Raw genomic sequence first — 12,020 nt, 5'->3', positions numbered from 1 at the left:
TTGAAATTACTTTGACTCAATCTGTGTTTTTTTTTAAACTTCTAATCATTCCTTTCACAAATACATTTTGGGGGGGAAAAATGTATGTAAAAGTTTCAGGCTTTTGTTGACATTTTTCTGGCCCAGAAATGAGCTCCGCCCCTTTCTTTTAAAGCTCAACCGACATGGTAAATGGTAATTTCAACAGAGTCGTTGGGGTCAGTTTGAGAGGAAAAGTGAAGTCTTGTCAATGTTTTCATTGCAGTTGTTGATCTCAGGGTGCAGAGGGCTCTAAAAATTACAAACTGCCCTTTTAAACTGATTGCAGTGCATCACGGTTACCAAGACAACATTCCAGGAGTAGATGGAAATCGGAAGAAAAAAAATCATTGTGGTCAAGGGTTTGAGACCCCTTTAAGTAAGTACACATACATTTCAGTGTTTGAAATGCAGGCCATATGCAGAAAGAAAGGCAAGAGTGTAAATTGAATCTCTAACGTAGGATGCATCCTTTTGCAACCAAATCAACTCCTCCGTCTCTTTTCCACTTGTCAAAGTGTGGTGCAGCATCTGCTGGTTACAAAATGTATTGCTTTTTCGACACATCCTGAGATAGAGCAAGTAGAGGAAAGGATTTGTTATGTTTTATTACAATATACCATGTTGTTGTTGTTGTTGTCGTTGTTGTCCAGAATGCCTGTACGACCACTAATGTTGTTTAAACTGTCTGGTTATAGGACCGAACGATAATGTTGGCTGCAGAACAACTTTTTTAAAGGAATAATGACAAGCTAGACTGGTTATTGAATAATAATAATAATAATAGTAATAACAGCTATAAGTATAAATGTAAACATTCAATAATTACTGTCTTCTATTCCGTCTGTCAGCAAAGTAGCTAAGTATTGAGTTGTTAGCGTGTTATTATACCATATCATCGCGTTCTTGATTCTGATTGGGCAGGATTTCTGTGAGGAGATGTTTATTTAACATTTGGAAGGAGTCTCCAGTGTGCAACAGTCAAAGGTAAAGCTGTAACATGAAGTTTTCCGACACAGGAAAGTCTTCAGGACAGAGGAGTTTGTGCCTTGTAGTTACTTGTTAACATGACATGGTGTGTTCTTTTTTTTTTACTTATTAACTCCGGGGGTTTCCTCCGGGTACTCCAGTTTCCTCCCTCAGTCCAAAGACATGCGTTGTAGGCGGAATGCCATTTCCAAATTGTCCATACTGCGTGGATAGGTGTGTGATTGTGTCTTGCAATGGGTTGGCACCCCGTCCAGAGTGTCCCCTGCCTTGCGCCCTGAGTTACCTGGGATAGGATCCAGGCTCTCCTGCAACCCTGTATAGCATAAGCGTTATGGGAAATGGATGGATGGATGGATGTTAGCCTTGGTAAATTGCCATGGTATATAGTACACCCATTGTCGATTATTTATTTTCCGCTTGCAGACTGAGAGACAGTGGCGCTGTAATAATCAGACATACTCTCTCATCATTTACTCAGCAGCAAGACTTTATTACATGCAGTTACACACTCCGTCATTGCACGAGAGGCACTACAGCGAGCTGACAAGCGCTTGATAACCACTTTGGGGAAAAACACGATTGACCTCAAACATAGCGTCCACGTTTTTTGTTGGGGTTTTTTCCACGCAAAGAGCCACGTTCACGAGCAAAACGTTACACATCAGCGGTGGCTCTCAGACAAACTCATGCATCAACAGACTCGTGCTCGCCACAGGGACTCACAGCTACACAGCAGCGATACCTGAGTGACAGTTACAATCTTGTATGGAACAAACAAACAAACAAACAAACAAACAAAAACGAATTAAAAAAACAAAAACAAAATTAAAACACAGCCATTCATGTGGATAACTCTGAGCAGAAAACTTCTTGGAATTCATATATACGATTTGCCACACTTACAGGCAATCAAACGATGGCAAACTTCAGCAACAACGGCTTCACAGATTTCATAAATACACTAGTAAACAGCGCACAAGAGATAAACACGTGGCATTACAGAAATAAACAAATCATAGTTCATTGGAGAAGTTCAGCTGGGGTCAGGCACTTGAGAGCTGGAGAGCACTCGACAGGAAGTGCTGTCTCAGCAATAGTTTGACATCTTGTTAAGTCTCCAAGTACAATCGAATAACACTGCGTTGTAAATACAATATATCACTGCTGCCTTTTACAACAGAGCAAGCGTCCGTTATAAGCGTTTGACCCTTCAGTGCCTTAATGAAAAGAATTTCCACAGAACGCTGTAGCGTGGAACGGTGTAAGTCGATGACTGTCGAAGAAACGGCGGTGTTTACTCACGCCGTCCACCAAATAAACATACGTTTACAGTACATAACGATACATTCGTCCGAGACGAACACAAACACGTTCCGGTTACATCCTGCTTCGTTTCCATAACAGAATTTTAACAAACGATAGCATGCTTCGACGTCAGCGTGGTCATCCCTGAGTGGATGTGCCAACAGAATCCACTTCAGCTGTCACAACCATCTACTGGTTTGCATATAACCACCGTTAGTGAATAATTAACCATCCGATGATCTTTTTTTTTTTCGTCTTCCGGTGCAGCTTAATTAGCCTGGAGACAATGTTTAATGGAACAAATTTTACTGGCTTTCATAGAAGCTATTGTGGCACTGCAGCATTCCGATAATATGACGAACGAATTCAAAATGTGTCGCGTTTGTTTTTCCGAAAACAAAGGAAAAGAATTTTAAAAAGGTGCAAGAGCTCAGCATAAGGTATAATTATCACATCACTAACGCCGTTTTTAAATTTCCTTCAGTGTTTACTGAACTGACCGACCCACGGTTTGACAACTTGCACGGAGTGTGGATCGAGTTAAACCAGACACACGATGCTGTACAGAAGCAAACCAATAAAATCACCATCCAGTAGTGAGCTTTCGAGATCTACATGCTGTTGGGGTTGTAGCAGAGCATGTTGAGCTGCAGGTTCTCGTCCCAGTGTCTGAGGATGATGAAGAGCTGATTGGCCGCCGCCTTCACCGACGCCAGCTCTCGTCCCTCAGGGACCACCTGCGCATCCAGCCACAGGCTCGCTTTGGCCGCGATCATCTCCCATTCGATGAAGTAGCTCGCTGAGTTGTTCTCGAGCCACGCCAAGGCCACGGCCGTAGCCCACACCATACCCTCTGGCTCCTGCGCCATCCTCTGCGCACCTCCAGGCGAGACCGGTGTCTCCATATTCCCCAAATCGGCCCCCCGTCCACTGTCGGGATGCGAATAGCCGGGAGAGAGCGAGGCCTCGCCAAAACCGGACGAGCTGCTTTCGGTTCGGGGGCTGCGGGGCGCCGTGTCCTCAGATTCAGAGAGATCCCAGTCTTTAGGCGGAGGTGAAGAGCTGTGCTGGACCTCCAGGCTGTCGGTTCTCCTGCTGCTGGAGTAGGACAGGTGGGGGAGGCTGAGTCTGTGGCTGGTGAACGGGGACGTCCACTTCAGCTTGTCCATGGGGACGTTTATGGCCTCGCACAAGGCAGCGTCCAGGACAAATGCACCACAGGACAGCTGCAGAGATACCTGCAGCAATCAAGAGTAAAGTTGGGAAGGATGAGGGAGAGCTTGTTGAAAGGAAGTTTAGCTGAACAGCGTCTCAATCCGACATGCACACAAACCTAGTGTAGATCACAGCCGGCATTAATGTTACATTTTTCTTTTGTGTGTGTTTGTGTGTGTTTTTAGTTCGTAGATTTCTGTCGTATTGTTGTTTTTTTGACGTTGTATTTTGTTTTTTTGCTGTCGTGTTTTTACTTTTGCCGTCATGTTTTTGGTTTCGATGTCGTGCCTTTGGATTTTGGTGCTGTATTTATGTTGTGCGCTTGGTTTTGATGTATTTTTGTTTTCTGCTGTCGTTTTTTCAGTTTTGATGTCGTGTATCTGGTTTTGATGTGTCTTTGGTTGTGATGTATTTTTGGTTTTGATGTTGTATTTGTATTTTTCGCTGTTGTGTTTTAGTTTTGCGCCTTGTTTTTGGTGTTTCATGTCGTATTTTTGTTTTTTGTGTCGTGTTTTCCGTAATGTTTTTGTTTTTGCTGCTCTGTTTTAGTTTTGCTATTTTGATTTGGGTTGTGTTTGTGTTTTTGATTGTTGTGTTGTTGGTTTTTGCTGTCATGTGTTTAGTTTTGATGTATTTTTGGTTTTGATGTATTTTTGGTTGTGTTTGTGTTATTGGTTGTTGTGTTTAGTTTTGATGTATTTTTGGTTGTGTTTGTGTTATTGGTTGTTGTTGTGTTTAGTTTTGATGTGTTTTTGGTTTCGATGTCGTATTTTTGGTTGTGTTTGTGTTATTGGTTGTTGTGTGTTTAGTTTTGATGTATTTTTGGTTGTGTTTGTGTTAATGGTTGTTGTGTTGTGTTGTTGGTTTTTGCTATCATGTTTTTGTTTTTGTTGTTGTTGTTATTGTTTTACTTTTTGATTTTGGTTTGCCTGCTGTGTTTTTAATTTTGCTGTTATGATTTTGGTTGTGTTTCTTTTTTTTTATTCTTGCGTTGTGATTTTGGTTTTGCTGTAGGCTGCAAAAAAGTTAATAAGTTTGAATCCAATAGACACCAGGCTGTGACTATGAGAAAACTAAGAAGAAGAACTTACTGTACTGTCCACGTCTCCCAAATCAATTCTGGGCCTATATTTTTCAGAGTGCCCTTTATCCGTACATCATTAGAGCTAAGCTCTGCCTGGTTGTCAGCATTATTTCAGCCTGAGAGGACTAGAGCCCAATTGACATTTAACTTTGGATTCGACAGTCGCCCACTATGAGCACCAACGTCGTCACCCACTCAGTGCGAGCCAGCTGGCCAATTTCTGCCATTGTCTTCTATTAATTTGTACAAATTCATGTAACTTTTACATACAGGACTGAAAGTTTCAGTGGCAGGCAATGCACAAAAAAACATGTCGTTCCAACAAGCAAGAAAATCTTTCAGAAAAGGAAACACTACCTGAAGTCAACTATGTATTTCTTCCACAGTTAATATTTCATCATGGATTATGTCCCCATTTTTGTAATAATGAAGGAACATCACTGAAGCCTAACATTCTACAGTATGTGTCTTTCTGTTCCTTTTTCAACTTAAGGTTGTTTTTTTTTTGCCTTTTGCAAAGACAATAAGAAAAAAATTACTCATCTAATTACTTATCTAAAATCTAGTTATTATAGAAATAGCGTTGCAATATTGTGTGAAAAGTGTCACTTTTTTTTAAGAAGAAATGCATTGCATCATTGTGAGAAAACACCATGTTATTAAGAGAAAAGCATTACGTTATTACAAAAAAAACATCTCATTATTGCGAGAAAACATCACATTATTACGAGAAAAACATCACGTTATTACGAGAAAAACATCACGTTATTACGAGAAAAACATCACGTTATTATGAGAAAATATTACTATGAGAAAAGCATCTCATTATTATGAGAAAATTACAGCATACTAAACTTCTACAGGCTTGGTATGTTGTTTTATATTTACATGAGGGCTGTCCCTCTAATTACAGAGACAAGATTACTCTTACAGTAATCTTTTTAATAAGCAACAGCCATTGTTCTTAGCTTATTATTGGGGGATTTTATGGATGAGCAGTCACACGAAAGCCGGAATCGACAATAAAATCTCTAAAATTCCATGTAACATTAAGAAATAGTGTGTAGTGTAAGTAATGGAATAGTGTGAGAGATTTAACACTTTAATACGAACAGAATGCAGCTGACTTACCATTTATTCAAATGTAACAATTCTACACTAGCTAACCTCTTAGCTAAACTTTAGTCCCAAATATTAAAGTGTATATAATGTGTTTGGTGACTTGATGATGCCACTATTTTGTTTTGTTGTTTTCTTTTCCTTGGTGCAATTGCACATCATGTGTAGGCCTTTGTTAAAAAAAAAGTTTTTTAAATGTCTTTTGTAGTCACTAAAACTATCTAGCGATTGTGTATATTGTAAAGAGAATGCATTAACACTGACGATGGGATATTTTGGATTTGATTCCAATTTAGACTGGGATTGTTTTTTTGTTTGTTTGTTTTTTGTTGCTCGCGTTGTTGACACAAGGTACAAAACACTTGCACAGAATGAAACAATACGAACCAGAGGTATGTAGTTCTTGTTGTCATTATCACTCTCTCCCACTGAATCAGCTTTGCTTTGTGTGCGGCACATGAAGCCTCGAGCTGCTTTTGTCAGGAGCCGTGTTCTGGTGAGACTCAACCTGAGAGAAAAAAGAAGGAAAAACATCTTACGACGTGCCACCAAAGGCAAACCTCATTCCTCACGACACGGGTCTCTGGAATAATTTCTTTTCAAGCTGGTTGTTATTCGGTAAACAGCACCCTTTTAGATTACCTGCAGCGTGAGCTATTGAGAATTCCATATGGGACATACATCACATATGAGATATTACTTTGACACGTACCACATTTCACCAATGTCGCCTGTCAGTGGTTTTAATATTACGGCTGATCAGTGTACACTGTAAATCTCCTGGGCATGGATAACTGTGACACTGTCAGGATTTGACCTTGCGGTTATCTGGCAATCAAGTAAATGCTTTTCTGCACCACATGGAAAGCTTCTCCACGCAGGGCTTACTTCATTCGACGTTCGATAACAGCACTCATAAAGCAATGAAAATGCACCACTGTGAGGGGGAAGAAAACGAGTACGGAATAATCAAATTGTAGATCGTCTGGTCGCAATGTTTGCATTGTAATTTACATCTGCATCAATTTGCATTGCAAGAAAAGGGTGAGAAGTTGAACGACTGCAGGTAATTTGTAGTTTCTTTGCCCAAGTCTGTGGTTAACTGAGTCGAGTGGAAATGGACTGAGGGTTTTGTCACTACTCCATCGCCTCTCAAAACTGAGTGGCGGAGAGAAATGCAATAAAAACTGGCAATCTGTCATTTCCTTCCAATATCTCTGTCCCTCACTGTGTGTTCCTCTGTCTTTGTATCAATCCATGACTCAGAATGTGGTCTTTCTTTATCTCTCATACTCACCTGGCTGAGAAGAGGCTTTCCACTGATCTCTGCGAATGGTCTGAGGTCACAGTCGGACTCCTCTGAGAAGCTGAAAGAGAGAGAGAGAGCAGTAGCAACAGGTTAGCCTCCAGCGCTTGATCCTCAAAGATAGTCACAGAGGGGTGGTTGTTCAATTTAAGCAGCATCACTACTCCCTGTGGAGCATGTGTGCACTTAATGGTGCTTTCAGGATTATTACCGCTGCAGTGCCAGGAAACCATACCTTCTGTGAAGCTGAACCGTTCCCATCCAGCTGATGAAGGAGTGCTACAAGGAGAGGCTCTGTCTTCAACTGGGTTTCAAAATCACAGATTAGATTAGATTTTGGATTGAAATATTTGTTAAAAAATATGAGACTTCGAAATTGTAAATGTAGAATTTCAGTAGTGGCTACAAGTGATATCGTAACAGCTTACAAGTTGGCGTTGTTTGGTCTTCTCCTTCAGCCAGGCAGCCGGACTGCGAGTGGCCCAATCCTACCGAATAACCACGACTCTTCCTGCTCCCTGAACGCTGGCTCGAATGTGAGCTACCCTTTCGCTCTTCCCCTGAGAATATCCACAGACTGATATTAGCATTAAGTTCATTCCTGCATTCTTCCCACTTCAGAAGAACTTTTTTCAATGATGCCATAAAAGTCACGAAGCCTGGCGATCTTCCCTTCTGCTTCACTTTGGGGAATAAACAACGAGCGCTGCGAGTATCCACTAATTAGTAATACTTGCCAATCTTGAGTGCTCAGAAATCAGGAGAATGTCCAAACCCAAGGGAAATGGTTCTCCGGCAGGCAAACTTGAATTTTTATTTTGAGATTTTAATTTTCTGAACACTACTGTCTTTCTCTTAAATGACATTTTGCAAATTTACAACTTTAGTACAGTATGTATTGAGCTGTCCTACATTCATAAGGTTGAATTGACATGAAGAGGCATGGACATAACTACAGCAAATCTTGCTGTTGTGCCAGCTTATTAGAAGAGGGCACTTTAACAACTTTTTATGCTATTACTACCCATACTTATATTCAATATATAGCACTGTTATATGTTCATTTAAAGAAAGAGAGCATAGCATGTTCTGGTTTAAAAATGGGCGGGGGGGGGGAGGGGGGCATGACTGTTTAATACTAATACAGAGTTAAGACAGAGCTGTCGGGTTCGAATTAGCAAGAATCTTTTGAATGTACACATCATACACCGGCTACCTCTCAAGTCATTATGCTTGAAAGTAGTACAGCTAAAGACTCTCGTTGAAATTTTGCTCCGAGTCAAACCCAGTCTCCATGTGAAGCTCTAATTGGGTCCCATGGTGTTGGTAAAATGAGTAGTTTGGGACCCAATAAGTGTTCAACTCAGCATTTGACATATTGCAAACACTACCAGGAATAGCACGAAAACCTACTTTATATTTCATTGGTATAAAATTTGCAACATTGGGTTTTATTTAGGTGATGACTACATCTAAACATGACTCCTGACATAACTTCATTATTATATTCTGATAGAATAAGTGCAAAGTCCGCTCCTGTTCTTCCCACTCACGAGGGAACTGAAGCTCAGCCCTGATCTCCTCTGGGAGAAGCTCAGGGTTTAAATGAACTCTCATGACAGAGACGCTGACATACTGACAGAAAGTTCAAAGCTCATCAAGGAAACAGACATGTGACTCACCAGCATATCGATACTCAATAGAAATGGGTAAATATTCATTGCTGTCCAGATCAATGGGCACAAATGCTGTATATTTGCTCAGGATGTTGCAAGCTTTGCTAGTCTGCAAGGCGTACAGCTGATAGCGCCTACCGGAACCTGAGAGAAATAAGAAAGGCATGTGATTACTCACACTTTTTTTTTTTTTTGCGCAAAGCTTGGAGACACAGCGTGATCAATGTAGAATAAAGAACAGAATAGATCTCTCGGTATAGATTACTCGAAACACGACACTTGATTACAGAAGGTCCATCATCTTAATACTTACCGTGCTCAATCTCACACTCTTTGTCAGCCATCTGCTCAAAGTCCTGAATAATCGACCTCGCGGCCAGATGATGGAAGGTTTCGTTCCAGAGATCCTCATGAACCTTTTCCTCTCGCTCACGCCCTTTCAGGTAGGGTTCGATGTCGAAGCTCACCTCCCATTTCACAGGTTTCCCACACAGCAGTCCCGAGACGACTGCCTTGCAGTCTCCTTTGCTTTTGTTCACGTGCTTGAAGTCTGGAGCGTGTGGGTCTTGAGGTGTTTCCGCTTCACAGAGCTGATGGGTGTAGCCATCTGCAAGCGAAAACACAGTGCAATAAACATCTGAACGTCTGACAACATTGAAGCTCATAATTACAGCAGCAAGACTGCATGGATCATTTTACTTTATGAGTTGTAATAAAAGAGATGTAAATGGGCTATTAGGGCTAAGAACTCAATCTTTCCCAAGGATAAAATATATGAAAAATTATACCTTGTCTTTTTTGCTGTTAAGAAATGGATTATTATTATTATTATTATTATTATTATTATTATTATTGTTGTTGTTGTTGTTGTTGTTGTTGTTGTTGTGGAACCAAGAACAAAAGCACTACAGTACAACCACCAATGTTCTTCAAAAAAATACATTAAATGGTATGAAGTACAGGCTGGGGTTGGTTTCTGTCTAGCTCAGACTGTAGATTCATACAGCCAATCGTTGACTGTTGACTGTTGAGATTACTCCGAGCAAGATCATCTTAACCTCCTAGATTTGGTGTCCATTGTGGCTAATTTGTTTTGCTCACAAGCGACAGAACCATTTTTGTGTGGGGTTTTTTTTGTTGTTGTTGTTTGTGCATTTTTTACCGGGCTTGCTACTGAAAAACTAAAAATGATTTTAACTACATGCTGTTTCCCCAGACTACTGAACCATTCAACCCCTAGACGTAATGGCAGCATTCAGCGCATTCATTCTGACACTATTGATCTACACAGTCTTTCATTATGAACGGACTGACCTGCTTCTCCTGTGCTGCCCAGGGAAGGGCTGTCAGTGGAGGATTTGGAGCCGTTCTCCCAGTTTGGACCGCGGATGGCTGCCTGAGCACTGGGGTTCACCTGGGTTTCCTCTGCTTCAGTGCCTCCGTGGGGTTCATCAGGCTGTGGGCGTCCGTGCCCTTTGGACGAAATAGCACACAGGCTGGCCAGCTGAGGCTGCATGTGGAGAACGTACAAACCTGTTATAGCATTCTTTCAATGTGTATGATATGATATGATATGATATGATATGATATGATATGATATGCCCTAAAGCAGGTGGTTAGGGAGTTTGAAGTTGGTGACATTCATCTCACAATGTGGCAGCTGTCATAAAATATGTTCCCAAAGGAAAACTGTAGTCTCACACATGCTCTGCAAACAGAAGATATGGAGCACCAGTGTCTGAAAGAAGACAAGGAAGCGTTTCCACTTGCCTGTCAATTTAAGAAGCACTTGACGCTCTTGCTTGCTACAGTGAATTGCATTCAGGTGTTGTGATCTAGTCACTGAAAGGAATGGCTGGTTTGGGATTTGAATTTAGAGTTCAGCTAGCCACAGCTAACCACCACCAAAATACCTTTAAATTTATAACCTTCCAATTTAGTACTTTGCTTATGCATTTCATTTTATAAATTTGGCCAAGACCTGCTTGATTTCACTAGAAGAGACCACATAAAGACCTTTTCCTGAAGATTGTCAGCAATTAAGCGAGATTATCTACTTTACTTACTAATGAGTCCTTGAAAACTCTTGAAAAAGTTGTCTTTTAGTCCAATGACTGTCTTGCTTGCTCTATTTAAAAATAATAATAATAATGCGAGAAACTCATGGCTCATGGCCAGAACAGTGTACAAAAGACATAAGATGCTCCATATCCGACGAGTAGAGTGTCTGAGACTGAGACTACTGTATAGTTGACTACAGTATGTCATATTTGGCCAACATTTTAATGAAACGTAGTATTCATAGAGCGTTTGGTTAATTACCCTAAAAGATGGCAGGGGTTTTGCACATTATATGAAATTCTTTGTGTTAGGGAAAGGGAAAAATATGTTTATGACATCTTGGCAATCAGTGTTCTCTTTATTTATTTCCAAATGAGATGTAGAAAAGGCAAAACCTTGTTACACCACATGTAGCGGGGCCACACAATAACATTTTCTTAGTTTTTCCCACACTAAAATGCTCTTTTTGATCATATAGAAAATGCTTAAACTAGTCAAGGGTAAACACAGAGCTTGTTCATTTCGTCTCACTGGCCTGTGGCTTGTCATGCTAATTTGAATCTGCATATTGATGTTCCTTTTACGATAAAACTCCACTTAATACTTAGGAGATGCTTTCATAATGCTGGATCCTTATATAATGCTGAAATAATGAAGAGAATACATAAACAGCCCCTGAGTGATGCATGCATAGCCACTGATTATCATAGTAGTGAGGTATTAACAACTTGTGACTCATTGTGTTGATTAATATTAAGCTGTTGCTTATATGTGTATTTCCTTTTCTCGTTGCATTGCAATGGGCAAAAGTATTCAATACATCTCCAGTTTTCTCAGCAACTCCTTTCTGAAATGCGGTCACTAGGAAAGGCTGGCTGAAACACACTCTCGAGTTAATAAAAAAATATATATAAATACTTGTGAGATTCTCAAGAAATCTTTGAGGTTTATGCATAAGATAGTCCTTGTTAGGAGAGAGAAGAGGATTCTCTTTGTATTCTTGATTGCATTCAAGTTACTCTTTTGGGCCGGGCGTATTTTTGTCACCTCATTATCTTTTCACTGCCATGGCAATTGCAGCACTGACACATCTTTCCATGACAGCCAATAACCCCCTCTTTTTTATCATGTCAACTGAACCAAAGGGGATTTTGCATTACCGGGAATGTGGCCATGCACCACAGGAAGTCATTATCAGTGTGTACCTGGAAGCCAGTCCGTCTGAGACGTAAATTACTTTTCTGAA

At 40.6% G+C, this 12,020-nt stretch overlaps 1 protein-coding gene across 1 annotated transcript in view; it reads right to left on the bottom strand.

The window, feature by feature from the left end:
* Window positions 1–1,452: 1,452 nt before the first annotated feature.
* Window positions 1,453–12,020, bottom strand: part of vwa5b1 (von Willebrand factor A domain containing 5B1) — a 31,570-nt gene continuing 21,002 nt past the window's right edge. The window contains exons 14-21 of the mRNA XM_047160509.2: window positions 10,028–10,223; window positions 9,027–9,320; window positions 8,720–8,857; window positions 7,466–7,597; window positions 7,273–7,341; window positions 7,029–7,098; window positions 6,119–6,239; window positions 1,453–3,551 (exon numbers count right to left, since the gene is read on the bottom strand). Coding sequence (XP_047016465.2) covers window positions 2,925–3,551; window positions 6,119–6,239; window positions 7,029–7,098; window positions 7,273–7,341; window positions 7,466–7,597; window positions 8,720–8,857; window positions 9,027–9,320; window positions 10,028–10,223 — 1,647 coding nt within the window. The 3' untranslated portion in view covers window positions 1,453–2,924. The remainder of the gene's footprint in view (window positions 3,552–6,118; window positions 6,240–7,028; window positions 7,099–7,272; window positions 7,342–7,465; window positions 7,598–8,719; window positions 8,858–9,026; window positions 9,321–10,027; window positions 10,224–12,020) is intronic.

The sequence above is a fragment of the Ictalurus punctatus genome, chromosome 15, assembly GCF_001660625.3.
Source record: "Ictalurus punctatus breed USDA103 chromosome 15, Coco_2.0, whole genome shotgun sequence".
Taxonomy (NCBI): domain Eukaryota; kingdom Metazoa; phylum Chordata; class Actinopteri; order Siluriformes; family Ictaluridae; genus Ictalurus; species Ictalurus punctatus.
The sequence above is the reverse complement of the archived record's forward strand: the minus strand, read 5'-3'. Positions and strand labels throughout refer to the sequence as shown.